General features: G+C 39.7%; 1 protein-coding gene across 1 annotated transcript in view; it reads left to right on the top strand.

Annotated features, from left to right (window-relative positions):
• The window catches only part of IRAG2 (inositol 1,4,5-triphosphate receptor associated 2), a 97,694-nt gene that overhangs the window by 11,700 nt on the left and 60,500 nt on the right, over positions 1-25,494 (top strand). The window contains exons 4-16 of the mRNA XM_076007558.1: positions 2,641-2,723; positions 2,812-2,890; positions 4,293-4,451; positions 7,239-7,356; positions 9,983-10,033; positions 13,262-13,339; positions 15,485-15,541; positions 16,937-16,996; positions 17,114-17,178; positions 18,673-18,769; positions 21,266-21,400; positions 22,259-22,360; positions 23,318-23,481. Of these exons, the coding sequence (XP_075863673.1) occupies positions 2,641-2,723; positions 2,812-2,890; positions 4,293-4,451; positions 7,239-7,356; positions 9,983-10,033; positions 13,262-13,339; positions 15,485-15,541; positions 16,937-16,996; positions 17,114-17,178; positions 18,673-18,769; positions 21,266-21,400; positions 22,259-22,360; positions 23,318-23,481 (1,248 nt within the window). The remainder of the gene's footprint in view (positions 1-2,640; positions 2,724-2,811; positions 2,891-4,292; positions 4,452-7,238; positions 7,357-9,982; positions 10,034-13,261; positions 13,340-15,484; positions 15,542-16,936; positions 16,997-17,113; positions 17,179-18,672; positions 18,770-21,265; positions 21,401-22,258; positions 22,361-23,317; positions 23,482-25,494) is intronic.

The following is a 25,494-nucleotide window of genomic DNA, read 5'->3' as shown; positions in this document are numbered from 1 at the left end:
TATAGATGACTTAAGAAAATATGACTGAAATGGTGTTTGCCATACACAGGTGAATAATGAAGACAGAATAAATATATAAAAATACATAATCTTATTAGTAATCAAAAAAGGCATGTAAAGAAAATGTACCCTTTTTGCCCATGAGTTTAACAGAGATTTAAAAGAATTACTCTCTGCTATGTCGGAGTGGGGAAAAGGATGAAAACATAAGCCCTCTTATATATGGGTCATAGTGCAAGTTGGCATAGTTTTTTAAAGAGTAAATTTAGGAATAGTATCAAATCCTAAAAAATATGCAGTCTCTTTGACCGACAATGTAACTTCGAGAAAAATAATTATATGCTGTAATATTTATATAGAAGGTTGTTTCTGATAGTGAAAAATAGAAGCAACCTAAATATTTAAAATTAGACAAATAAATTAAGGTATTTCCATACACTGGAATCCTAACTAGTCATTCAAAGTAATAATTAGATAAATATTTGACAAGATAAATTGGTCATATGTATTGTATTTATTTCAAATAAATAGGCTTCTATAGGTAGTATAATTTCATTTTTTGTCAATGAAAAAGTTGGGAAGAGTAGATGCCAAAATGATCTGTGATAATCTCCACATGATAGTTTTAATTTTTTGTTCTCTTATGAGTTTTTTTTTTTTTTTTTTTTTTGAGACAGAGTCTCGCTTTGTTGTCCAGGCTAGAGTGAGTGCCGTGGCGTCAGCCTAGCTCACAGCAACCTCAAACTCCTGGGCTCCAGTGATCCTTCTGCCTCAGCCTCCCAAGTAGCTGGGACTACAGGCATGTACCACCATGCCCGGCTAATTTTTTATATATATATATCAGCTGGCCAATTGATTTCTTTCTATTTATAGTAGAGACAGGGTCTCGCTCTTGCTCAGGCTGGTTTTGAACTCCTGACCTTGAGCAATCCGCCCACCTCGGCCTCCCAAGAGCTAGGATTACAGGCGTGAGCCACAGCGCCCGGCCTCTTGTGAGTTTTTAATATTTCTAAAATATTTAAGTTTGATTATATGATAAAAATATCAATCCATTTGTAAAGCAGAGTGAGAGCAAAAGAAACTCTTGTTTCTATAACAAATATAATGGAAGAAACATGGGGTTATAAATACAAAATATAAGAGCAGAAACTCAGAAATGGGGATGAGTGTGTCTGTAGGAGTAATGGAAACACTGCGTGAGTGTTTTTGCCCAGCCAACAATCCGACAGACGTCTCACACTGGAAACCCAGGAGATGTAAGCACAAATCTGCAGAATTTTGTGGCTGCTTCAGAAAGAAGCTAAGGATTTGACGCTTAGAAAGATAAAGTAACAAAACTCAAATTATAGGCTGGGCATGGTGGCTCATGCCTGTAATCCTAGCACTCTGGGAGGCCGAGGCAGGAGGATCGCTCGAGGTCAGGAGTTCGAGACCAGCCTGAGGGAAGAGCAAGACCCCGTTTCTACTAAAAATAGAAAAAAAATTAGCCAGCCAACTAAAAATAGAAAAAAAATAGCTAGGCGTGGTGGCACACCCCTGTAGTCCCACTTACTGAGGCAGGAGGATCACTTAAGCATAGGAATTGGAGGTTGCTGTGAGCTAGGCTGACGCCACAGCACTGTAGCCTGGGCAACAGAGCAGGACTCTGTCACAGAAAAAAACAAACAAAAAATCCCCCCAAAAAACCCTAAATTATAGTATAAAGATTCTGAAAAGAAATGGTTGGAATTGTAATATGTTTATTTTGTAACTAGAGCTGGAGTTGTGCATTGCACGGACGCCTGCACAGAGGATTCCCAAATTTCAGGAGTAAAATGCTCCAAGCACAATTAGTCCAGGGGCTACTTGGTTCTCCATGAGAAAGGGAGGATGCTGGCACCATCAGTGTACCCCAAAGTATTAGTTGTTCACGCCTTTCCTCCCCAATCCTTTAAGGCTGCATTTACTGCTCCACAAGTCTCCACTTATCACTCTAAATGATGTCTACTTCCTAATCCATTGAGACCTCCTGTCCCCCAATCATATGCTCTGTATGTGTGTTTTCTTTTTCGTATTAGGGTGACAGTGCATGGCTGGCGGAAGTAATGCCTTATGTTTCTTTGCTATCGCTCTAAGTGCCTAGCATAGTATTGGGCTCCATATAGTTGCTGGATGCATAAGTGGTTTTTTAAAAAAAAAACTCATAAAGAAATAACTGGATAGGCTGGGCGCGGTGGCTCACACCTGTAATCCTAGCACTCTGGGAGGCCGAGGAGGGTGGATTGCTCAAGGTCAGGAGTTCGAAACCAACCTGAGCGAGACCCTGCCTCTACTAAAAATAGAAAGAAACTAATTGACCAACTGAAAATATATATACAAAAAATTAGCCGGGCATGGTGGCGCATGTCTGTAGTCCCAGCTGCTCAGGAGGCTGAGGCAGGAGGATCGCTTGAGCCCAGGAGTTTGAGGTTGCTGTGAACTAGGCTGACACCATGGCACTCACTCTAGCCTGAGCAACAAAGTAAGACTCTGTCTCAAAAACAAACAACAAACAAACAAACAAGAAATACCTGGATAGGAAAGTACAGAGAACATCTGAAAAGTGAACTAAACTGTTCTGGCAAAGATTCCTAACTCACTGGCTCTGTCTTTTGGCTACAGGGAAAGAGCGACTAGTAGATCAAGCAGCAGCATCGATGATTCTGTGTTTGAGCAGCCGGACAGCATTCAATCGAGTGGAGCAAGTAAATGCATCTCTCTTCGGGATCGCTCTGATGCTTTCTTGTGGTTTGGAGACAGTGGTTTTTCATAACGCTCTTGTATGTGTTTCAGTTAAGATGACCACAGGTAGGACAAATTCCACATCAGGGAGCTTCGAGGCTTTGGGTGGAGACACGTCTAGAGGAGTCTTGTAAGTGTCCTTTCTTGTAATGCTTCCTCACGTCTCTAAACTTTCCTTATTTATTTTTCTTTATTTCACAAATCTACGTTTTTCAGTTATGACAAAGTCGCCTAGCTTTTTTTGCAGTAGAACTAGCATAATTGATTTTAAATTCTTGACTATTCTATGTCATCTGTATTAGAACCAGTTTCACTAGGAGCACAATTTTTTTTTTCTTTAGACAGTCTTGCTCTGTCGCCCTAAGTAGAGTGGTGTGGCGTCGTCATAGCTCACAGCAACCTCAAACTCCTGGGCTCAAGCGATCCTCCTGCCTCAGCCTCCCGAGTAGCTGGGACTACAGGCATGCGCCGCCATGCCCTGCTAATTTTTTCTATTTTTGGTAGAGACCAAGTCTCACTCTTGCTCAGGCTGGTCTTGAACTCCAGAGCTCAAGCAATCCTCCCGCCTCAGCCTCCCAGAGTGCTAAGATAATAGGCGGAGCCACCATACCCGACAACACAAATTCTTATTAGGACTAGTAATCCAAAACCATTTGCTCACTCGTGAAACCCTTCTGCATTGCCTTCATGGTGTTTTCTATAGAAAATGAATTCCATTTGAAGTAGGGTTGTGATATTGATCTTAAGTTCTTTTGGAAATGATTTTAAAGTAGTTCTTTAATAGAACCTTATAGGAACAAATAAAAAAAAAGCTGTTTTCCACTCAATTTGTAAGTTTTAGATACTAAAGAGAGGTGGTTTTGCATTTCCCTTATTTTATCTTTGCCACTTCAAGTTCATCCCTGCAAAGAGGCAGAGTAGGAACCACTTACCCAACTTGGGCTAAGCACTGGGATAAGATAGCAGCACAGGAAAGGAGCCCTGAGATGCTGTGAACCACATAGTCCAGTGGGTTCATGAACTAGTGTCAAGGCAAGAGTGACATTCATACTCATTAACAAGCCATGCAAAATGTCAGGAAAGATGAGCACTAAATTGTGAGTCACAGGCTGTAAACCTGAGACTTCAGGAATTGTTTCCTCAAGGCCTACTGAAATTTGTCAAGAGTGCTGTGTTCATTTATTTCAGGATCCTACCATATTGCAGGCAGAAATAGTAACTTCTTCAGTGTAGAAGGAGGCAGATGTTGAGAGTGACGTGAAAAGGAATAAACAAAAGCTGTGGAAGTTGGTTTCACAACTGGCAAATGATGAATACCTGGCAATTTTGGAAAAAATCTATGATGCTATTGTAATAAATATTTGCATAAATATTTATTGTGTATGTGAATTATGTTTGTGATGACAGAGGAAGGCAAAGTAGAAACTCTTACAAGAATAGTTAAGCCTGTTTGGGCTTAACCATGTGCCTTATTTTGGTTGGAAGGGGTTAGAGATGTTGTAGATTACTCTCATTCATCCTTCCACCTGCAGAGAGGTGTCTGATTTGATTACTTATGTAGCAGACCTACATTTCAACAAGCAGAAGTTGGAAGAGGAGAATAATAAGTTTAAGTTGGCATTAGAAACTTTGGAAGAAACTAACAGCCAGTTGTCACAGGACTGTGCTGAATTACGCCTTCAGATTAAAAGGTGAGCTACGGGGGGCACACTGCATGCTGGGGGCTTTTGGTTCTTTTTTCTTTTAAATCTTTTTTTTTATTGAGATATTCACATAGCATAACATTCATTCTTTTAAAGTATGCAATCCGATGTTCTTGAGTGTATTCTAAGGCTGTGCAATTATCACCATCATCCAATTTCAGAACATTTTCATCATTTCAAAAAGAAACTGGATCCTACCCCAGGATAGGATCCCCCTGCCTGCAATATGGTAGGATCCCCAACTCCATTAGCAGCCATTGACCATTTCCTACCCCATCCCTCAGCCCCTGGAAACCTCTAGGCTACTTCCTGTCTCTATAGAGTAGTCTATTCTGGACATTTCATAAACAGGGAATTATATAACATGGGGCCTTTTGTGTCTGGTTTATTTCACTTAGCATAATTTTTTTTTTTTTTTTTTGAGACAGAGTCTCACTTTGTTGCCCAGGCTAGAGTGAGTGCCATGGCTTCAGCCTCGCTCACAGCAACCTCAAACTCCTGGGCTAAAGCAATCCTCTTGCCTCAGCCTCCCGAGTAGCTGGGGAGGCATGCGCCATCATGACCGGCTAATTTTTTCTATATAGATTAGTTGGCCAATTAATTTCTTTCTATTTATAGTAGACATAGAGTCTTGCCCTTGTGCAGGCTGGTTTTGAACTCCTAACCTTGAGCAATCTGCCTGCCTCGGCCTCCCAGAGAGCTAGGATTACAGGTGTGAGCCACCGTGCCCGGCCCATAATGTTTTTAAGGTTCATCCATGTTGTAGCATATATTACAACCTCATTTCTTTTTATGGCTGAATAATATCCCATTGTATGGCTATACTGCATTTTGCTTATCCATTCTTCAGATGATGGACATTTGGGTTATTTCCACTTTTTGGCTGTTATAAATAATGCTGCTATGAACATTTGTGCATGAGTTTTTGAGTGGGCATAGATGTCACTAAAGCATTCTCACCCTCAAAGGTTTTGACCTTGTCTAGTCCAACCTCTAAACCAATCTTATAAAATAATGAAATAAATGCTTATCTCAAGTTCTCTCTATTCCACAAGTAGCTTATTTATTATTTAATTGAAATGTAATTATTTATCGTTTCTTTAACAAAACTGCTTTGGATGAATGTGCTGGTCAGGATTTTTGTTTGCAAGCACTAGAAGCTGACTCTGGTTAATTTAGGCCATCAAGAAATGTATTAGAAAGGAATAAGGTAAATCAAAGAATGGACAGAAAGACTGGGGAATCTGGAGTGGCAGCCAGAATGCCATTATCTACAAAATTAAACCATGTACCATTCTCTTTTCTCCTTCCCCTAATCCTCCACGAAGAGCCTCTGTCTCCTGTGGGCTGTCACAGCATGTTTTTGATACTGTGCAGTAGTCCGTCATAGTACAATTTGTCTTCTATATTAACTGTGCCCTCGTTGATGGCAGGAATTATGTCTTATTCATCCTGGTTACCCTAGTGCTTAGCAGAATACCTACTGCAGAATAATGCTACCTTCCTTCCAGTTGCTTGTAAGCCAGAAACCTTTGTTTCTTTTGGTTCCTCTTTCTTAACATGTATTGTGATTATGATTATTTGTTTACTAGACTCTAAACTCCGGGTGGGTAGGGTTCTCATGATTGGGCCACTTTGGTTTCTTTAATGCCTAATATAATACAATGCCTGACACAGAGTTGCAGCTCAATAAATACTTGTTGAATGATCAATGTAATTTTTTTTTTTTTTTTTTTTTTTTGAGACAGAGTCTCGCTTTGTTGCCCAGGCTAGAGTGAGTGCCGTGGCATCAGCCTAGCTCACAGCAACCTCAAACTCCTGGGCTCAAGCAATCCTGCTGCCTCACCCTCCTGAGTAGCTGGGACTACAGGCATGTGCCACCATGCCCGGCTAATTTTTTCTCTATATATTAGTTGGCCAATTAATTTCTTTCTATTTATAGTGGAGACGGGGGTCTTGCTCTTGCTCAGGCTGGTTTCGAACTCCTGACCTCAAGCAATCCACCCGCCTTGGCCTCCCAGAGTGCTAGGATAATAGGCGTGAGCCACTGCGCCCGGCCTAATGTAATTTCTTAGTAATGAAAAAATCTGTGTCTTCTGTGAGGCCCTCAGAGAACAGTTTATAATCTAGTGGGAGATACAAATAGGTAATTCCATGATAAGGATTAGCATAATTCATGTAATCGATTTCCTGTTGGTGGATATTTAGGTTATTTCGAATGCCTTGTTATTATAAATAATGCTGTAAAAAACTTCTTTATAGAACATTTCATATAGAGACTGTTGGTAATTATTTGTTTGGTTGTCATCTCCCTCAGTGGTCCATAAGCTCTATAAAGGCAAAAACATGTCTCCTTTGTCCTCTATCATAGCCTGCATGCAGGGTATAGCACCTGGAACATGGTACCACTCAATAAATAGTTGTGGAATGGCATTAACTAATATTAACCAATATTACATCTTCTTAGTAGGGGGAAAGAACCATGCGATTCAGCCAATGATCGATTTCAAAGGGATCCTCCAAATCTTTAGCTGCAGGAACATATTTGTTGATTTTCCCCTCTATTCTCCCTTCCCCACCCCCTACTTCCTTCCAATTTCTTCCTTTTCCAAGGACTGTGAAAGATCACGGGTATATTTTTACTATTGTGGGCATCTGGTTTAAGCCTTGAGTGGTTTTCAACTGGGGTCCAAAAATAGTCTTTGGCTTTACTCAGTGTCTTGGACGGTTATATTTGAGGTTTTGCTCATGGCCTTCTCCCCCCCGCCCCCACAGTGCCCACCAGGCTATTATGAGAACAAATCTGTTAAAAGAAGAGCTGGAGGAACTGAAACTGAGTGTGAATGCCTCAGAAGAGCAGAAGGCCGTGACTGTAGCCCAGAACAAACAGTTAGTAAGTCATCCAAACACTTTGAAATTGGCATATAGTTTACATAGCTGAAACACAGGAGGGCTTATTTGGGGGCAAAATTCAGAAGCCAATAGGTTGATAAATGAACTGGTAGCACCTTAGACAAGTAAAGGCAGGTGGTAGGATAAAGAAAAATCTGTTTTCCTTTTCAGTCAAGATAAAAATTCTTTACAAATTTCTCAGTCATGTTCACAATGGTTTGTGAGGATCTAGAAAAATCTCTGGAATGCCTCCTGAAATTGGTAGGTGAATTCATAAGTATCTGATACTAACAACCACTTGAATTAAAAAAAAATTGTCTCTATCAAACTTTCATATTTTTCTCAGGTTTTAAAAAAATAATCAATTCTCTTGAGTACTTGTCACTGAGAAGCTCCATAAATCATTCCTTACACTGAATAAACACAGGCTTGTAACTTCAGGGCCAAAAGTTATTTAAATTAAGGTTTTTATTATTTATTTATTTATTATTTTTTGAGACAGAGTCTCGCTTTGTTGCCCAGGCTAGAGTGAGTGCCGTGGCATCAGCCTAGCTCACAGCAACCTCAAACTCCTGAGCTCAAACAATTCTGCTGCCTCAGCCTCCCGAGTAGCTGAGACTACAGGCATGTGTCACCATGCCCAGCTAATTTTTTCTCTCTATATATATATTAGTCAGCCAATTAATTTTTCTATTTATAGTAGAGACAGGGTCTCACTCTTGCTCAGGCTGGTTTCGAACTCCTGACCTCCAGCAATCCGCCCACCTTGGCCTCCCAGAGTGCTAGGATTACAGGTGTGAGCCACTGCGCCCGACCCGTTTAGCTTAGCTCTTGTTTCAATAATAAAATGTGGGGCCCCGACCCATGGCACGTCAGGTCCTCTGTGACCCTATGAGTCTCTATGGGTGCATTATAGGAAAGACCCAGCAGGGACCACTGAGGATAGTAGAGACCTGAGTAAGAGCCCGCACATGGGAGACAGACTGCCTGCATTCAGGTCCTGGCTCCAAGGGCTGTGTGCCTTTAGGCCTGCCCGGGAACCGCTCTAAGCCTCCATGCCCTCCTGGGTAAAATAAAGATGACGATACTACCTACCATAGGGCTGGGCGGGCGACAGGAGCTAACAGGTGTAAAGCGTTCAATGTCCTTTTAACATCAATAACGTGAACTGTTATGGATTAAAGTGCAAAGTCCTAGATAGACAATCTTAAATCATTTACATTTTATAGTATTTTATAGTTTTGAAAGAATTTTTAATATTTTATCTCACTGGTAATTATAGAAATTCTGTGAGGTAGGAACAGAATTTGCTACATCTCTGTATATTTGAAAAAAAATTTTAATGGAGTGATGAAGTCCAGAGATGTTTTAATCAGTCAATTGTTTAATAAATGGTAGAGCTAAACGAGCCATTCCACTGTGTATGTGCTTTAAAACATCATGTTATACATGATAGAAACACATAATGTTATCTATCTGTCAATTTTTAAAAAATGGTAGAGCTAGAATCAAGCTCGAGTATTCTGATTTTAAGTACATAGGGGTGTGTGTGTTCTTCTAGTGCCAATGAAATTCTAGACAGAGATGTTTTCCCTTTAATTTTTTTTCCCTTTTTTCCCTTTTTTTTTTTTTTGAGACAGAGTCTCACTCTGTTGCCCAGGCTACAGTGCCAGGGCATCAGCCTAGCTCACAGCAACCTCAAACTCCTGGGGCTCAAGCAATCCTCCTGCCTCAGCCTCCCAAGTAGCTGGGACTACAGGCATGCGCCACCATGCCCAGCTAAGTTTTTCTATATATATTAGTTGGCCAATTAATTTTTTTCTATTTATAGTAGAGACAGGGTCTCACTCTTGCTCAGGCTGGTCTTGAACTCCTGACCTCCAGCGATCCGCCCACCTTGGCCTCCCAGAGTGCTAGGATTACAGGTGTGAGCCACTGTGCCCGGCCTTCCCTTGATTTTTATATTAAAAAGGTAATACCTGTTTATGAAAATAAAAAAATCCATATTAACACAGAAAAAAATCCCACAAAATCTTACTGTTGACATTTTGGCAAATATCCTGCCCTGGAATATATTTTCTTCTGATGGTTCTGAATTTGAAGCTGTTAATTATAAAATAGTTTTTGATGTTCAGATGTTGTGGTGATGTTGAATCTGAGAATATCCACAGCTTCAAATAGCAAGCTTAGAACTCTGTGATTTCAAAGTGCTATTTAAAAATCTGAGCTTACAATTACCTGTTATAAATGGATAAATAAATGGCAAAGTAGCAGGGAAGGAAGCCAGATTGTTCCTTTTTCCGTTTTCATCTTTTCCTCCCTAACTATCATAGTTACATTGAGTCCAGGAGAGGAGTAACTTCTCACAGATCCCCAAGAAACTACAAGCCAAGGTGTAACCCCACATTGAAATTATTTTAGATTAGGCTCATTTGTGACATGTGAATGTCACATTTAAAGTTGGTAAGAGGAAAGAATATCAATAGCTTTGGAGGTAAATGTGGTATTTCCATAAACTTCTTTTTTTTTATTTTTTATTTTTATTTTTTCTTTCTTTTTAAAACTCAGAAAAGCATATCCATAAACTTCTTAAATTCTTTTTCGTTATTTTTCTCACAATGAATCAGGAGACAGAAAACCGGGCCCTAATTCTTAAGATTCGGATTCTACAGGAAGAGGTATGTTGAAATCATAAAACACTGGTGTAGACAAACATGGAAATCATATAATCATGAGTTATGACTGTGGGTTAAATAAAAATCATGCAAATATTCAGGGGCCTGTGGGCCAATGAGCAAATTGATTTGTCAAATTACAAATGAGGAAGAGTGGATAGGATTTTCATGTCTGTACAGAGGTACCTTATTACTTTTGCAATTATCCATGGGAAAAAATGGCATTTAAGAAATTTAGATTTAAAATGAAATGACGTTATCCCATCTAAAAAATATCCAAATCAAAAAAGAAAGCATGGATGCCATCTAATCATTTTTCATTATTATTTCATTGGATGAGGTGGCAAAAGTCTCGAGTCTAAAATTCATGTCTTAAATACACTGAAAGCATGACCTTGGAAAAACCATTTATCTTTTCTGGGCTAATAATACTTATTCCATACAATTATTTTGGAGATTAAGACGATTCGTGTAAAAGCATTTGGTAAACCATACGTACCTTATATATGTTAGGAAATATTAGTATAATCTCTGAAAAAAGAATAATTCTTTGCAATATACATTTTTTAAGCACCAGAACTAAAGCGTTAGAAGAAGAGGTCACAAAGCTGTAAGTTACTGTACTGAAGGGGAAATTCTCTATAGACATCTTTTGAACATAAAGTATTATGCAGGTTTAGATTTGGGTTTTATATAAGACTATCAGAAGTATTAAGTTGTGCTGAACAGTCTGGGGAGTTATTCAAAATGCAGGCCAAGTTAAAAATATCTCACAGTGGATTGGAAAGGAACAATTAAAGATTGGAAAGAAGCCTACATTAGATTCAGATGTGTTACAGCTGCAATGCCAGATTTTTGTGAAACTAGTGCTTTCTCATTAAACTCCTAATGTAAGATATTTTTCTCCTCATATTTAAATGAGTGAAAACCATCAAAGAATTGCATGAAACCAGTTTAGAATCGAGATACAAGGCAGATTTAAAACCCTTCATTCTAAAGGGAGAGATAGCAATGCAATGATTGACTTACATTAAAAAATGCATGTAAGTGTTGCGAAAATTCCTTTAGGAAGTAAAAATCTGATGCATTGTGAAGAGAAACAGCATAAAGGTTTGGATAGTGATTCACTTTCATTAATTCATTCAACGTGTATTCATTGGAAGGCCCCTATGTGTGGTGCTATTCCCCCTGCTGAATACAGGAGCCTAAACAAAATAGCCCGTATGGAACTAGTAAGTTAAATGGTGATAAGTGCTATGGAGAAAGGAAAAGCAGAAAAGGGAATTGACAAGGAGGGGGGTGCAATTTAAAGTGGAGTGGTTAGGAAAAGCAGCACTATGAAGCTAATTCTTTGATTACAAACTGGAAAGGAGTTTTACCTGTGAAAGAGCCTTCCAGGCAGAAGAAACAGCAAGCTCAAGGGTGTGAGGCTGCAGCGCACCTGCTATTTTGGAGGGACAGCGAGGCTGGTGTGTCCGGAGCAGAGTGAACAAGTAGCAAGAGATGAAAGCTGAGAGCTTCAGGGAGCCAGACATGTAGGGTTTCATACAGACATTGTAAGGACGCCAGCTTTTTATTTTATTTATTTTTTTGAGACAGAGTCTCACTTTTGTTGCCCGGGCCAGAGTGCTGTGGCATCAGCCTAGCTCACAGCAACCTCAAACTCCTGGGCTCAAGCAATCCTCCTGCCTCAGCCTCCCGAGTAGCTGGGACTACAGGCATGTGCCACCATGCCCGGCTAATTTTTTCTATCTATTTTTAGTTGGCCAATTAATTTCTTTCTATTTTATAGTAGAGACGGGGTCTCGCTCTTGCTCAGGCTGGTTTCGAACTTCTGACTTCGAGCTATCGACCCACCTCAGCCTCCCAGAGTGCTGGGATTACAGGCATTAGCCAACCTGTCCGGCCTATTTTATTTTTTAATTGTTTTTTTTTTTTAACACAGAGTGAGATAGAAGCCATTGAAGGTTTTTGAGTACAGGAGTAATCTGATCTAATTTCTATTTTAACAAGATAACTCAAGCTGCTGGGTTTAGAATCCACTGTAGTAGATTCAGTCAAAAGCTGATGGTGACTTGGACTGAACAGCCACAGTGGAGGTGGACAGAGTGTTTAGATTAGGAAATACTTTATCATACATCCAAAGACCTTTATTATGTATTCGGGTAACATGGAAATTCTCTTATTGGTTCTAGTGTCTCAGTGAAATACCAAGCAATGTCATCAGCTAAAGGAGAGGATGTTGGAGGAGCTATTGGAAATTTGAGGAAAGAGAAGGGATGTTCTGGGCCAGGACTTGAAAAACTTTTGCAAAGTCCCTACCTGATAGTAAATAGTTTCCAAGCTTTGCTAGCCAAAAGCCCTTTGCTGCAATGACTTACCTTTGCTTTTGTAGTGTGAAAGCAGGCATAGACATATCTGTAAACAAATGGGCACAGCTGTGCTCTAATAAAACTTTATTTACAAAAACAAGTGATCAGCTAGATTTGACCTTTGAGGGTCAAATCACCAACCTCTGATTTAGGAAAATGTTGGTGTGAATATACTAGGGTTATATGGTATGATCACTAATAAACGCTGAGGACATGAATTTAACGTGTGAACTAACTGTCCCTTCTTTCTTTAACATGTGAACTAACTGTCCCTTCTTTCTTTAATGTGTGAACTAATTGTCCCTTCTTTCTGAAAGGGTGCTGGCACGAAGTGAGTGGCAAGCTAATTTAAGCCTATACTAAACAGCAGCGGATAGGGAAGGGAACTGAGGCAGTGGAAGGGAGTGATCATAATGACTGACTATGGAAGTCAGAGGGCACTGAGTTCATGGGAAGGTTGAAGGATATGGAAAAAGGTGGTGGGATCATTGGATTGCAGGTTCCAGTGGGGACTGAAGGTTTGTTGGTGTTACAGGAGGTAATCAGGAAAGACGAGAGGTGGTGGTTGGAGAGTGGGGTGCTTGCAATTAAGATAATGGAGGGGTCACAGTTACTGGTAATCACACATTTGCACTGGTAAGGGCCTGAGGTGGAATGGAAGCTCAGAATGCAGTACCTCGAGTATTCCCGGATGGTCATGTTATTTCTACACAAAGTCTAAAGTTTTGTCCCTTAGTTTAAAATGAATTAATTACAATGTTAACAATGAAAACACTACTTCCTAAAAGAGATTTTGATTGTGATTTCCTTGCATTTTTCTTGGTGCTAAATCTAAGAATACTATCTTCTTTTACATTAGAACATGAAGAACATCATGGATATAGATAAACTGGAAAAGACAATTGAGGAATTGTCTAAGACCGAGATAGAGCACCAAGTAAGCCCTTCCCACATACTGGTAAAATATTTTTTTTTTCTGTTAAGCCAATCTTATTTTATAATGATGTATATGACCCATTGACAAAATAACCTCTGGTTACAAGTCCTGAAATTTGTACTTTTCAAAATGTCTGAATTATATAAAAGGCAATTTCTTTTTCTTGGTAGCAGCTTTACTAATACATAATTCAGATGGCTTAAAATTCACCCACTTAAAGTATACAAGTTGGTGTTTTTTAATACATTCACAGCTGTGCAACCATCGCCAAAATCAAGTTGAAAACATTTGCATCACCCCAAAAGAAACCCCTTTAACAGGAGCACCCCTTACCATCCCCTCCCCAGCCGTAAACAACCACTAATCTATTTTATCTCTCTATAGATTTATTAACATCTGTTCTGGGTACAGATATTACGTAGAACCATGTAATATGTTGTCTGTTGTGACCACTTTCTTTCACTTAGCATGATGCTTTCGAGGTTCATCTATGTTATAGCACATATCAGTACTTTCTTTTATTGCTGGATAATATTCCATCATATGGGTATGCACATTTTGTTCATCCATCAGTCGGTGGACATTTGGGCTGTTTCAACTTTTTGGTGGTTATGAGTAATGCTGCTATGAACATTCGTGTGCAAATTTTTATGTATACATAAGTTTTAATTTCTCTTGAGTAAAAACCTAGCAGTAGAATTACTGAATGATATGAGAATTCTGTTTCACCTTTTGAGGAACTGCCAGACTGTTTTCCAAAGTGGCTGCTCCATTTTACATTCCACCAGCAGTGTATGAGGATTCGAATTGATCTACATCCTTGCCAACCCTTGTTATTATTTATCTTCTTGATTATAGTGGCAATTTCTAATTTAACAGTATCTGATTTTGTAAATCCCTAAATCAAGAAAGATTTTATATATTGTACCTTCTTGATACCAAAAATGAGAGAGAGAAAAAAATAATCTATCCTTGATTAAATTAAGGAATAATGCCTTATAAAAATGCTTTCTGTCTGTATCTAAAAAGTTTATATTCAGTATATATTTTTATCTGCCATAGATTCTCATTAGAAAACAGAAGACAACTACTAGTAAATTCATGAATGTGTGTCGTGCTTATTGTCATCTCTAATGGTTTATTTGAGCGATATTTTTTGTTGTTGGCCGTGTCTGAAATGATGTAATTAAATTTCATATCTATACGTGGAATTTGCCAGTTTCCTGGCAGAAACCATAATCTCTTGTGCGTGTATATGTGTGTGTGTGTATAAAAGAGCAGTTATAACTTAGACATTGCAATTAGTTCTGCACTAAGAATGGCTGTGTTTGGAAAACACAACTGTGATGAACAAGTAGAAAGACCTGGAAGACATGGATTTAGATCCTGTCTTCTCTACTTAAGAGTTTCTAACCTCAAGCAAGTTTTAAGTCTCAATTTTCTCATCTACTAACTGGACATGCTATTTCTGCCTACTCCACAAGCTTGTTGAAACACAGATGATGATGTGATCATATCCAGTGTATATGAGTATGATGATGTTTCTGCTTCTGACCATGCTGATGAGTTTTTTCAGGTTCTCAATCCAGTCAATATGCGTATTAATTCTGTTATATGTAGGAGCGTAGGCCACCAAGCTTGCTTTGGATTTGAATAAACTGATGTATCCCTAATATTCAATTTGCTAAAAGAAATCTCGAACATTTCTAAATGAGATTTTTAAAAAAGGAAGAGTCTTCTATGGGTTCTCACGGAAATCTGTTTGTGTCCTACCTAGATTTTCATTTTCACCAAAGAAGTGGAGACTCAGTACGTTCTCTTATTATATGAGGTGTGGAGTAGTGGGAAAGGCACTTGACTGGAGCTGTCCACTCATGCTGTGGGCTCAGCTCTGACAATGACTGTGTGTGACCCAGGGCCCGTCCCTGAATAATGCTGAGCTTTGGTTTCCTCACTGGCAAAGTCAGGGCAATGACCTCCACCTCTAGGGTTGTGAGACTGGATGGGAAAGTTCTTTGTAGAGTGAAAAACATGCATGTTAAAGGAGCTCTGGAAACATATCTCCCTTCCTGAAATGAGTTTATGACACTGTCCTTTTACCAAAGCAATTTCCCAATGGGCGTCCCTAAATGTGTTTCTTTTCAGATGCAGTTATACACATATGAGAACGCTTTACTTAATAAAGATGCAAGTTTGCAGAAGGTCGGTGCTGTTCCTTCCCATGAAAGCCTGCAGAATTGGCTAGTTCTCTCCAAATCATAAAGGAGATGGTCATTTGTGTAATTCATTCCTACTAAAAGATCTGATTCTATTATTATGTCATTAGACTTCCCTTTATAGTCCTTCACTAAAATGCTCTTCTGAGTAAAGAATAAGTCTGAACCTATTCTCTCTAAATTCTGGTGGTGGTCATCCACTTACATAACAAATATTAGTGTGCCAATCTCCTAGTTGCTGGCTATATACTGGTGATGTAGTTTTAATTTACAACAACACAAATGAGTGGGTAGACATTCATTCTAGAAAAGAAGATTACATACCCAAATTATTTGCTATCTAATTTGATTAATTTATAGATACATAGATATTCTATTCTTATATCCTGTGATCATAGCCTCTTTGGTAACAAAGGATGCTGGCTACAGATGCTGATTATGGGGGCGTCCCTTCCCTGAACATTATGGAGTTTCAAAGGAGCCATTCATAGCTTGTAGACTTTGATCAGGATACTGAATATCATAGTAACTTTATTTATTTCTAAAAGCCTGCATGGTTTCTTATACTAACTTTATGTCTTCATTGTGGGTGTTCTCTGTCTGTGGTAATAATATTGTGAGAGGGTGGCTACTTAGCTCCTCCGTAACTCTGGTCTGCCCACCATTCTGCACTCCTGCCCAGCATCCATTAGGTATTGACTGAGCACCTTCATGAGCCAGATACTAGTGCTAGTTATGGGATAAAATCATAGATCAGAGCTGGGTGCAATGGCTCATGCCTGTAATCTCAGCATTTTGTGAGGCCTTTTGCAGGCCTGAGGTAGGAGGATCACTTGAAGCCAGAAGTTGGAGACCAAGCTGGGCATCATAGCAAGATCCCACCTATATAAAAAATAAAATAAATAATAAAGAATTTTGGCTTTGAAAAAAAATTGTACAGGCACTACCTGTACCTTCTGGTCCTGTAGTATAAAACAATAATTTTAAGAGGGTATTCAGAACTGGATAAGCTTGAGTGTCCTTATTTCATTGGTCATTTGCAAGTAGAGACTGATTTTCTTTTTCTTAAGTGCATTTGATAATAGTTATAATTTTAATTTGGGCTTAAGAATCACTTTTTAGAGTTCGATTCCATTGGGCTAGACAAACACAGAATATGATGACACCAATTAGATACAGATGCCTTGTTGTCCTATTTTTCTTGTGTGTTTTGATTTTCAAACAATATTTTCAATATTGGTTCAGTTTTCAAATAGTGAAATTGGCAGAAGATCTCATGATGATTGGGCATTTATAATTCTTCTCTGGTTCACATTGATAGTTTAATATATGATATGGTGGACCCATTGCTTTTTCGCTGCTATTTCTCTCTCCTTTTCAGAAGGATTTAAGTATAGAAGAACTTAAGTCAACCATCATAGAATGCCGAAGCATTATAGAGGTATATCTATTATTAATTGTTATTAATCTCACAGCTTGCAAGGTGGGCTTGTTAAATGTAAACGTAAAATTCCCCACTAGAGTAACCTGTACAGCCTAATGTTGTGTGTTATTCCAGAGTTTAAGAGGGGATAAAAATAAACTGGCTCAAGAATTACAGCACTTGCAACAAGAACTCATCACGTAAGTACAGAGCAACCCCCTGCCAGCCTTCTGTCTTGTACACTACATTATTGGTTAAACGAGCTATATGTAGTCCCTCGTAAGTGCCACATTGTTTTCTTCTATACCATTGTAGGTGATATTTTCTTCTTTTCTCCATGAGAACTCTTTTAGGAGTTTTCTATGACCCTTCCCTGATTGTCTTAGCTTGGGCTGCTATTACAAAATACCATACACTGGGTGGCTTCAGCAACAACACATTTTTTTCTCAGAGTTCTGGAGGCTGGACGTCCAAGATCAGGGTGTCAGCAGGGTTGGAGAGAGCCCTCCCCCAGGTTACAGACTGCTGACTTCTCCTTGTATCTGCATGGAGGAAAGAGGGCTGGCTAACCTTTGGCGTCTTATAAAGACTCTAATTCCATTTGTTATGACACCACCCTCAAACCTAATTACCTTCCAAGAGCTCCACCTCCAAATATCATCACACTGGGGTTAGGATCTCAACTTATGCATTTGGGAGGGATGCAAACATTCAGTCCATTGTGTTGACTTTCCCTTGCTCTTCCCTTACCTTGACGTGAAGGTAACCCTTTGGAATACAAGCACGGCCCATCGTTCTCACTTCTTTCCTAACACACACCATCCTTGTATTACAGTCATTTATTTTCGATTGAGTGTGATGTGCTAGTCCAGGGACCACCAGGAGCCACTCAGATAACAAAAATGAGTAAAGCAGATGGAGAACGATACACTTACATTCTGTGAATGGCAGACAAGAGCAGTGTACTCCCCACGTAAAGGGGGCCACTCTGCTTAGCTCCCAGCTCATTATTACATCAACACTATATGGGCCAGGCGCGGTGGCTCACGCCTGTAATCCTAGCACTCTGGGAGGCCGAGGCGGGCGGATTGCTCGAGGTCAGGAGTTTGAAACCAGCCTGAGCAAGAGTAAGACCCTGTATCTACTAAAAATAGAAAGAAATTAGCCAGACAACTAAAAATATATAGAAAAAATTAGCCAGGCATGGTGGCTCGTGCCTGTAGTCCCAGCTACTCGGGAGGCTGAGGCAGGAGGATTGCTTGAGCCCAGGAGTTTGAGGTTGCTGTGAGCTAGGCTGACGCCATGGCACTCTAGCCTGGGCAACAAAGCAAGACTCTGTCTCAAAAAAAAAAAAAAAAAAAGACTATATGGACCCAGTTTGGCTACATCTTGTTATTTTGGAAGAAAAGCCAGAAATCCAGATTTTGTTAGTGAAATTTTCTAATTTTTAACCGTTGTCTCTAATTCTTTGTTGTTGTTATTGTTCAAGTGTGGCTACTTGTCTGTGACCTCAAGTCACTTCTGGAGAACAGAGACTCTCTCTCCTCTCTCTGTTCCTAAGCACCTTACAAAATCCTTGCCACACACGGGTGCTTACTGATGGGTGATAAGTGAACCCTATTCTGGTGACTTCCAACACAATGCGGGAGGCACCCTAACCAGATTGGACTCTACTGTGTTTGTTTTTTCCAAAGAAATGGAATCCGGTTGAATGTTAGCGGAGAGCGTAATAGTGTCATCTCTGGAGAAAAATCCTTACATTATGAACTCATCCTTGCTCAGTCTGCAGAGGTAGGTAGTTGTCACATGATGGAAAGCTTTGAAAAGTAACCACCCCATATGACAGCGTACTAAAGTCCAAAGCTTGCCAAAAACCACCAGACATTGTGAGGGAATCTTCTGATAGTTTTCAGAATCCAAGTCTAAAAATCTCTTAGTCTGAAGGAAGGGACGTGATTTTAGGTTACAGCCAAAAGCTACATGAGGGTTAAAGTGTGGGTTTGTGGAAGTGTATGTTCGGTGAATCGGGACTTTAGAGACCTTTATATGCCTGATTTTGTTTCAGAATAGACTACCTGCACTGCTCCCCAGCCTGGGTTCCTAGGGGTAGCAGTAGAGATCTGTGAGCTATTTTTTTAGTATTTTCCAAACTCCCAAATTAAATGTATTTACCAAAAATAAAGACGTGAACAACGCCACCAAGTTTCTTTGCTTTAGGATATTTAAGGACATTAATTATTACACGCTGAACAGAAACTAGCGTTTTTTAAATATATGTTTTGGTTAATTTTAAAGTAGCAAAATGAATTACTAGGTTTTTTTTTTTTTTTTTTTTTTTTTTTTAAATCTCAGTTTGGTAGACCCAATTCTTTATAACATGGGAGGAAATACTAATTAAAAATAAAAATCTTGGAGATGAAAACCTTGTAAACCTCCCCACACCCCATGCTATATTTTCACTCCTTTTGTGTTTTCCAGTCTTGTGCTTGTTATGTTAGGAAATATTTTGTGTAGCAAACTGCTTCCGTTCCACCACGTGGTGGTCTCTCCACGTCTGTGGATGATGGATTTGTCAGAGGGGTCTCCTGTTGACAGCTGTGACGTGACCTTGGAGAGGAAGGGAAGAACGCCTCTGGGGCACATGCTGTCGCGTTGCTCCTGCCAAGGATGCGGGGACAGCATATGCTGCCTTCATCCGAGGCCGCCTCAGGCGTCCCTGGACGTCCTGCCGAGGGCTGTGCTTTGCTGACATTCGGCTTCAAATCCTCCTCCTTTCACTGTGGTTCTGAAACCGAGCCAGACTGCCAGACTGAACGAAACTGTGGCAAATCTGCCACGGCACTGTGTTTCTACCCTCAGGCCTCTGAGAGAATAATGATGTCAAGACGCCAGTCCAGAAAGTTCTATCCTTCTAAAAGGGGGGGAAGTGGAGGGAGTGGTTATCAACTGGCAAAGTTCAGGCCCCGAGGTTTACCCACCGGTGAGTTTTAGGGGGTTTGCCTTCTAACCAAGGCCTGGAAATCGGGGTCCTCTGACCGTTTTCAGTGGACAGCAGCCAGGTGGTTACATCTCAAGTGTGGCAGGAGACAGGGACTTTGCTAGAAGTACCGGGAACATAGTGTGAGAAACATTATCCGAGAGCATCGTTTATGAACAAGACGGAGACAAAAGAAACCAACCTGTTTTCAAGGAGATGGATTTGATAAGCCCCCTTCCCCTGTAGCTTCTTCCCCTTGTGAATTTCTTTACCTTCCCCTATTTTTACTTTCTTTTTTCTTTTTGAGACAGAGTCTCACTCTGTTGCCCGGGCTAGAGTGAGTGCCGTGGCGTCAGCCTAGCTCACAGCAACCTCAAACTCTTGGGCTCAAGCGATCCTCCTGCCTCAGCCTCCCGAGTAGCTGGGACTACAGGCATGTGCCACCATGCCTGGCTAATTTTTTCTATCTATTTTTACTTGGCCAGTTAATTTCTTTCTATTTTTAGGAGATACAGGGTCTCGTTCTTGCTCAGGCTGGTTTTGAACTCCTGACCTTGAGTGATCCTCCTGCCTCAGCCTCCCAGAGTGCTGGGATTATAGGTGTGAGCCACCGTGCTTGGCCCACTTTTAAATATTTATTTATTATTAGCATAAATTCATGGAGTAAAAGTGTAATTTTGTTACATGCCTAGATTAAGTAGTGGTGAAGTCTGTTCTTGTGGTATATCTATCCCCTGAATAAGGTACATTGTATCCATTAAGCAATTTCTCTTCCCTCACCCTCTCCCACTTCCTCATTCTTCCCAGTCTCCATTGTGTGTCACTCCACACCCTGTGTCCACATGTACACATTATTTAGTTCCTACTTATAAGTGGGAACATGTGGTATCTGACTTTCTGTGTCTGACTTGCCTCACTTAAGATAATGGCCTCCAGTTCCATCCATGTTGCTGCAAAAGACATGATCTTTTTAATGACTGAGTAGTATTCAATTGCCTTCCCCTATTTTTATATTAAAATTAGAGCCAAAACAGTTTATGTCACCCACATGTAAATGTTATCTGTTCATAAACGAGTTTTCCTTAAGACAGAAAACTTAAGTTTAGTTAATTGTTCAATTAAAGCTGTTCTGGAGAGAAAATGTCAACAGTATTTTTTTTTTGTTTTTTCAAGGATGTAGAAGGTTCCCACAAGACTACTTAGAACTATTTGATGATGACAATTACATTGGCTCATGAGCATCATTTTTGTAAAGTGAAAATAATGTTCTTGGGATGACAGAGTTGTGGGCATTCTGGTAATTGTTTCAGAACAAAGACGCTGAGTGGCAGTGCAGTTTAATCAGCTTGTCATCTCTGGATGTGATGATGAACCAAGAAATGCTGCTGCTACCAGGAGAACCTGAACAAAGAGGAGTGGAATTCACAGCTACACTTCAGAAGCTGGTATATATATATATGTGTGTGTGTGTGTGTGTGTGTGTATATATATATATATATATATGTGTGTGTGTGTGTGTGTGTGTGTGTGTGTGTGTGTGTGGCTTTTGCTGTTTCACTTTGGTTGGAAACATCTGCAGATAAAAGACTTTATATAGCCTGTTTGCTTAGTTCAAATGTATCTGTGTGCTTTTGAGACCCAAATTACTCCTACTTTGAAAAGCGAAGACTTTTCTCAAACCTCCCTGAAGTTGGTCTTCTAGTTCTGGGTCGATCAGACTAACAGATTGACCATAAGATGGTGGCTTGCTTGAGCTTATTTTTCCTGTGGGCTAATCTTTAGAATCAAAGGGCTTGAAGAAATGGTATCTATTGGACAGTTTCCTTCTTAATTTTCTTCTAGCTAACAGCCAGTATTTCTTTCTCCATTTTGATTTTTCACTGGGAGCTCTAGACGATTAAGGGAAATCGGAGAATAGCATTGTCGTGTTGGTATTTCCTGTCCTTTTCACAGTGCCTAGCATGTTGTATAGGTAGCATTTAGTTTGATGAATGATGAAAATGCTTGGGTTTTTTTTTTCTCTTTAAAAGGGGTATAAAAAGGATAGGTTTTGTTCTGGAAAATGATTCTACCTGTATACACTCAGTACGTGCAGAGCATCTGACGAGACTTAGCATGTACACACGGCAACATCCCGGGATAAAGGAAAGTGACTAAGAGGCATTGGATGAGAAGGAACTCACTCTGGTGTCTTCCTGAAATTACCCATAGGGCAGAGCTTTGGTCTAAATTAATTCTGATTATATAATAGCATATGCCTTTCACCTGAACTCATAGTTGAAGATGTGGGACTCTCTTTTCAGCATGAAGAAGTTTCTGAAGTTGCAACCCTCATTGAGAGATTCTTACAGTGGGTAACTGACCCAGAATTTACCATGAAAGAAAAGTGGGAGAGACAGCTTACTGTGAGTATTCTATATTTTGTGATTTTCCCGGTTTTTCTTCTACTTTGTTCAGTCAGGTAATATTTAACGGACGCAGTACCATTTCTACAACCTTATTGTAGTCTTCTGCCGTCTTAGTCTGACGATGGGTATCGAGCGCGTGTCTGGGTGTGTGTACGATCAGCATAAACGTGTAAGGACAAGGCAGGCACACAACAGTGAGTGTATGGACATGTGAGATGTGATGGAGAGATGATAAATAAGATGACTTAATGAAAAAAATGTGTTTTATGTGTATCCGTGTGAGAGCTGGCTAGTCTTAGCTTAAATTTTTCCTTGGCCTATTAAAATTTCCTAACTTTGACAGCATGATTCTTATGTAAAAGAATCTTATTCCTGACAATTTTATTATCCCAGAAAGTCACAGAACATTTGTAGCTATTCCCAGCTTTGTTAGAAAGAAAACACATAAGAAATCTCGCCTATCACCTATTATCTCTACTTCCTGACTGCCAGACTGCCTTTGCATCTATCAGCCCCCTAAGTGAAGCTAAAGAAAGAAGTAAACTCTGCAATATTATTTCAACCTCTTTGCCAATCTAACCTCTTTTTTCTTTAAAGTTGCTTTTGGATATGAAAACCAACTTACTGATTTTATTGCATTATCTTATCCCATCCTGTTGTAAAGCAATTGTGAAGGACTGCTGAAATGGTCAGGAACCCACTTAAGAAAAAGAAAAGAAAACTCAGTTTTAGGCACATGATAGGCACTTTATTCACACTTGTTAAACTGGGATAATCAATAGGATGATCAGTCTCTGGGCAACTGAGAATTGGTATCAATCTAATTATAACTTTGGTGTCTAATAGCAGTGAATGTCGTTGAGATGGGAATGTCCACAGCATTTGAAACTGCCTCTGTCATTTGTCATATTTAACAGCGGGCTACTGGGGTTTGTTGTGTGGCTTTTCTTGTAGGAATTCAAACATACTGTGGAAGAGAAGCTAAACCTTTGCATATTAATGCTGGACAGCTTGGAAAACCACAAAGAATCTCTTGATAAAGAGTTTGCCAAATTAATGGAGACTTTGAAGAGATCAAGGCTGGAAAACTTTTATTTCAGAAAAGAATTTCTTTCCAGGTGATGGTCATTTATATGTAAGCAACCCATGCTTTATATACAGGACATGTTTGTCTCTGTGCCAGGGTGCTCACTTTGCTTTTTACAAGTTACATACCCTGACTTCAGATGACAGTCTTTCAGAGAAGACACTCTATTTGATAATTCTTAATTATGAAATAGTATGAAATTGACTTATGTTCAGAATTGCTAATGATGAACCTTAAAATCTGTGAAAACCAGTATAATGAGTTATTTCTCCCTAGAGTAAGAATTTAGAATTATGCAGTATAGAATTCTTTTAACCAGAAAGGGCCTTAAAGATTTCCTAGGAATGTCATAACTTCACAGAGGACTAAGGCATAAGGAGATATAAAGTAAGTTGATCAAGGACTGAAAGTTACTAATGGAAGATCCAGAACTTGAAGCCAGGAATGTTGAATCCTTCCTCGTTGGGCTTCATGTTGCATCTCAGTATGCAACGCTGTGCACTGCGCCCTAGTCCACTAGATTGCAGTTAAATGAAGCGATAGGGAATGGAGGATACAAAAACATAAAATAGCTTTTACTGTCTTTCCTCTAACCTCAATTCTTATGATTATGAGGAAGTTCTTGAAATTTCTATACTCTGTAAACCACATACTAAAACAAGGGCGGCGTTTCTATCTTTTCTCGACCACTATTTATAGAGCTGCTGGTACCATACTTAGCACTCACTTAAGAGACTCTTGTTGAATGAGCAAATGAACACGGGTGTCTATTGAACTTGAACAAAAAAATGTTAAAAACTAAGGTAAGCTCAAAATAACTAGAAGAAACGGTTTTATTTCCCCCAATATAAGGAGCCTGCGTACCAGAAAGAGGTTCATAGCAGAAAGAACTCTCAAGAAAATGATCTTCTGCTTTCCCTAGGCAGCAGGGAGCCCACACTTCCCCATAGTGGTAAAAGATGTGGGTTAAGTGAATGTGCAGCTTCCTCACACAGATATCATTTCCACAAAAGGAGAGCCGGAATCCTTCTGTTTAGCAACAAAGAACTATTTGGAGAGAGGCCTGGACTAGGGTCATCTCTGAGTGAGCGAATCTTCTGTATTATCCTACCAGACATGCTGGCGGCCCAGTTAAATAACAGTAGGTGTCGTTTGGAGGTTACTGTTGTCAGATGTAGTGCTAAGAATTTATAAACATATAATTAAACATAATATAATAAATATATTATTAAATATATTAATTATATATATTTTATATTTATAATATATATAATATATTATATATAAAAATTAATATATAATAAATAAAAATAACATAATGCCAGGGAGTGGTAAGCGATACGGAGAAAATTAAGGCAGGAGAAGACCACAGAGAATGACAGGAGGAAACTCATTTTAGAAAGAATGGCCCAGGGAGGTGCTATCTCAGGAGTGAAGGGTCGAGTGGAGAGCCGAATGAAGTGAAGAGGGTAAGCTGTGTGACGATCTTGGGCAGAGGATGTAGCTGGTGCAAAGACCGTGAGGTGGTAGGGAGCTTGGTGTGTCTGAGCAGCAGCAAGAAGCCAGCACAGCTGGGGTGGGGCAAGGGCCCGGGCAGCGGTAGGAGATGGGGCCAGAGGGATAGGCAGGGGTCAGGTCACACACAGCCTGGCAGTCCACGTTTAGGAGTTGGGGTTTTATTCTGAATGTGGTGGGAAGCCATCAGAGGGGTATGAGCAGAGAAGAGAGATGATTTGTGCTTTGAAAGATCTACTAGGTAGAGAATTATCTATAGAGGGCAAGAGTGAGAGCAGTGAGAAGAAGAGTTTTTTCAACAACAGATCACCATTTAGGAGATCCTGATATCAATTTTTTGACCCATTTCTTAAATAGGAAATATAAGAGTACATTGCATATAGAAAGAGTTTAGTAGTGCTTAATAAAATTTTTGTTTCAGCCGTGTGTGTGTGTGTGTGTGTGTGTGTGTGTGTGTACGTACTGGTTGAAATATAAAATATTTATTGAGTCATGGTCCAAAAAGTTAGAGTTAGGAGATACTGTAATA

Source organism: Microcebus murinus, chromosome 10, assembly GCF_040939455.1.
Source record: "Microcebus murinus isolate Inina chromosome 10, M.murinus_Inina_mat1.0, whole genome shotgun sequence".
NCBI classification, from domain to species: Eukaryota; Metazoa; Chordata; class Mammalia; order Primates; family Cheirogaleidae; genus Microcebus; species Microcebus murinus.
The sequence above is the reverse complement of the archived record's forward strand: the minus strand, read 5'-3'. Positions and strand labels throughout refer to the sequence as shown.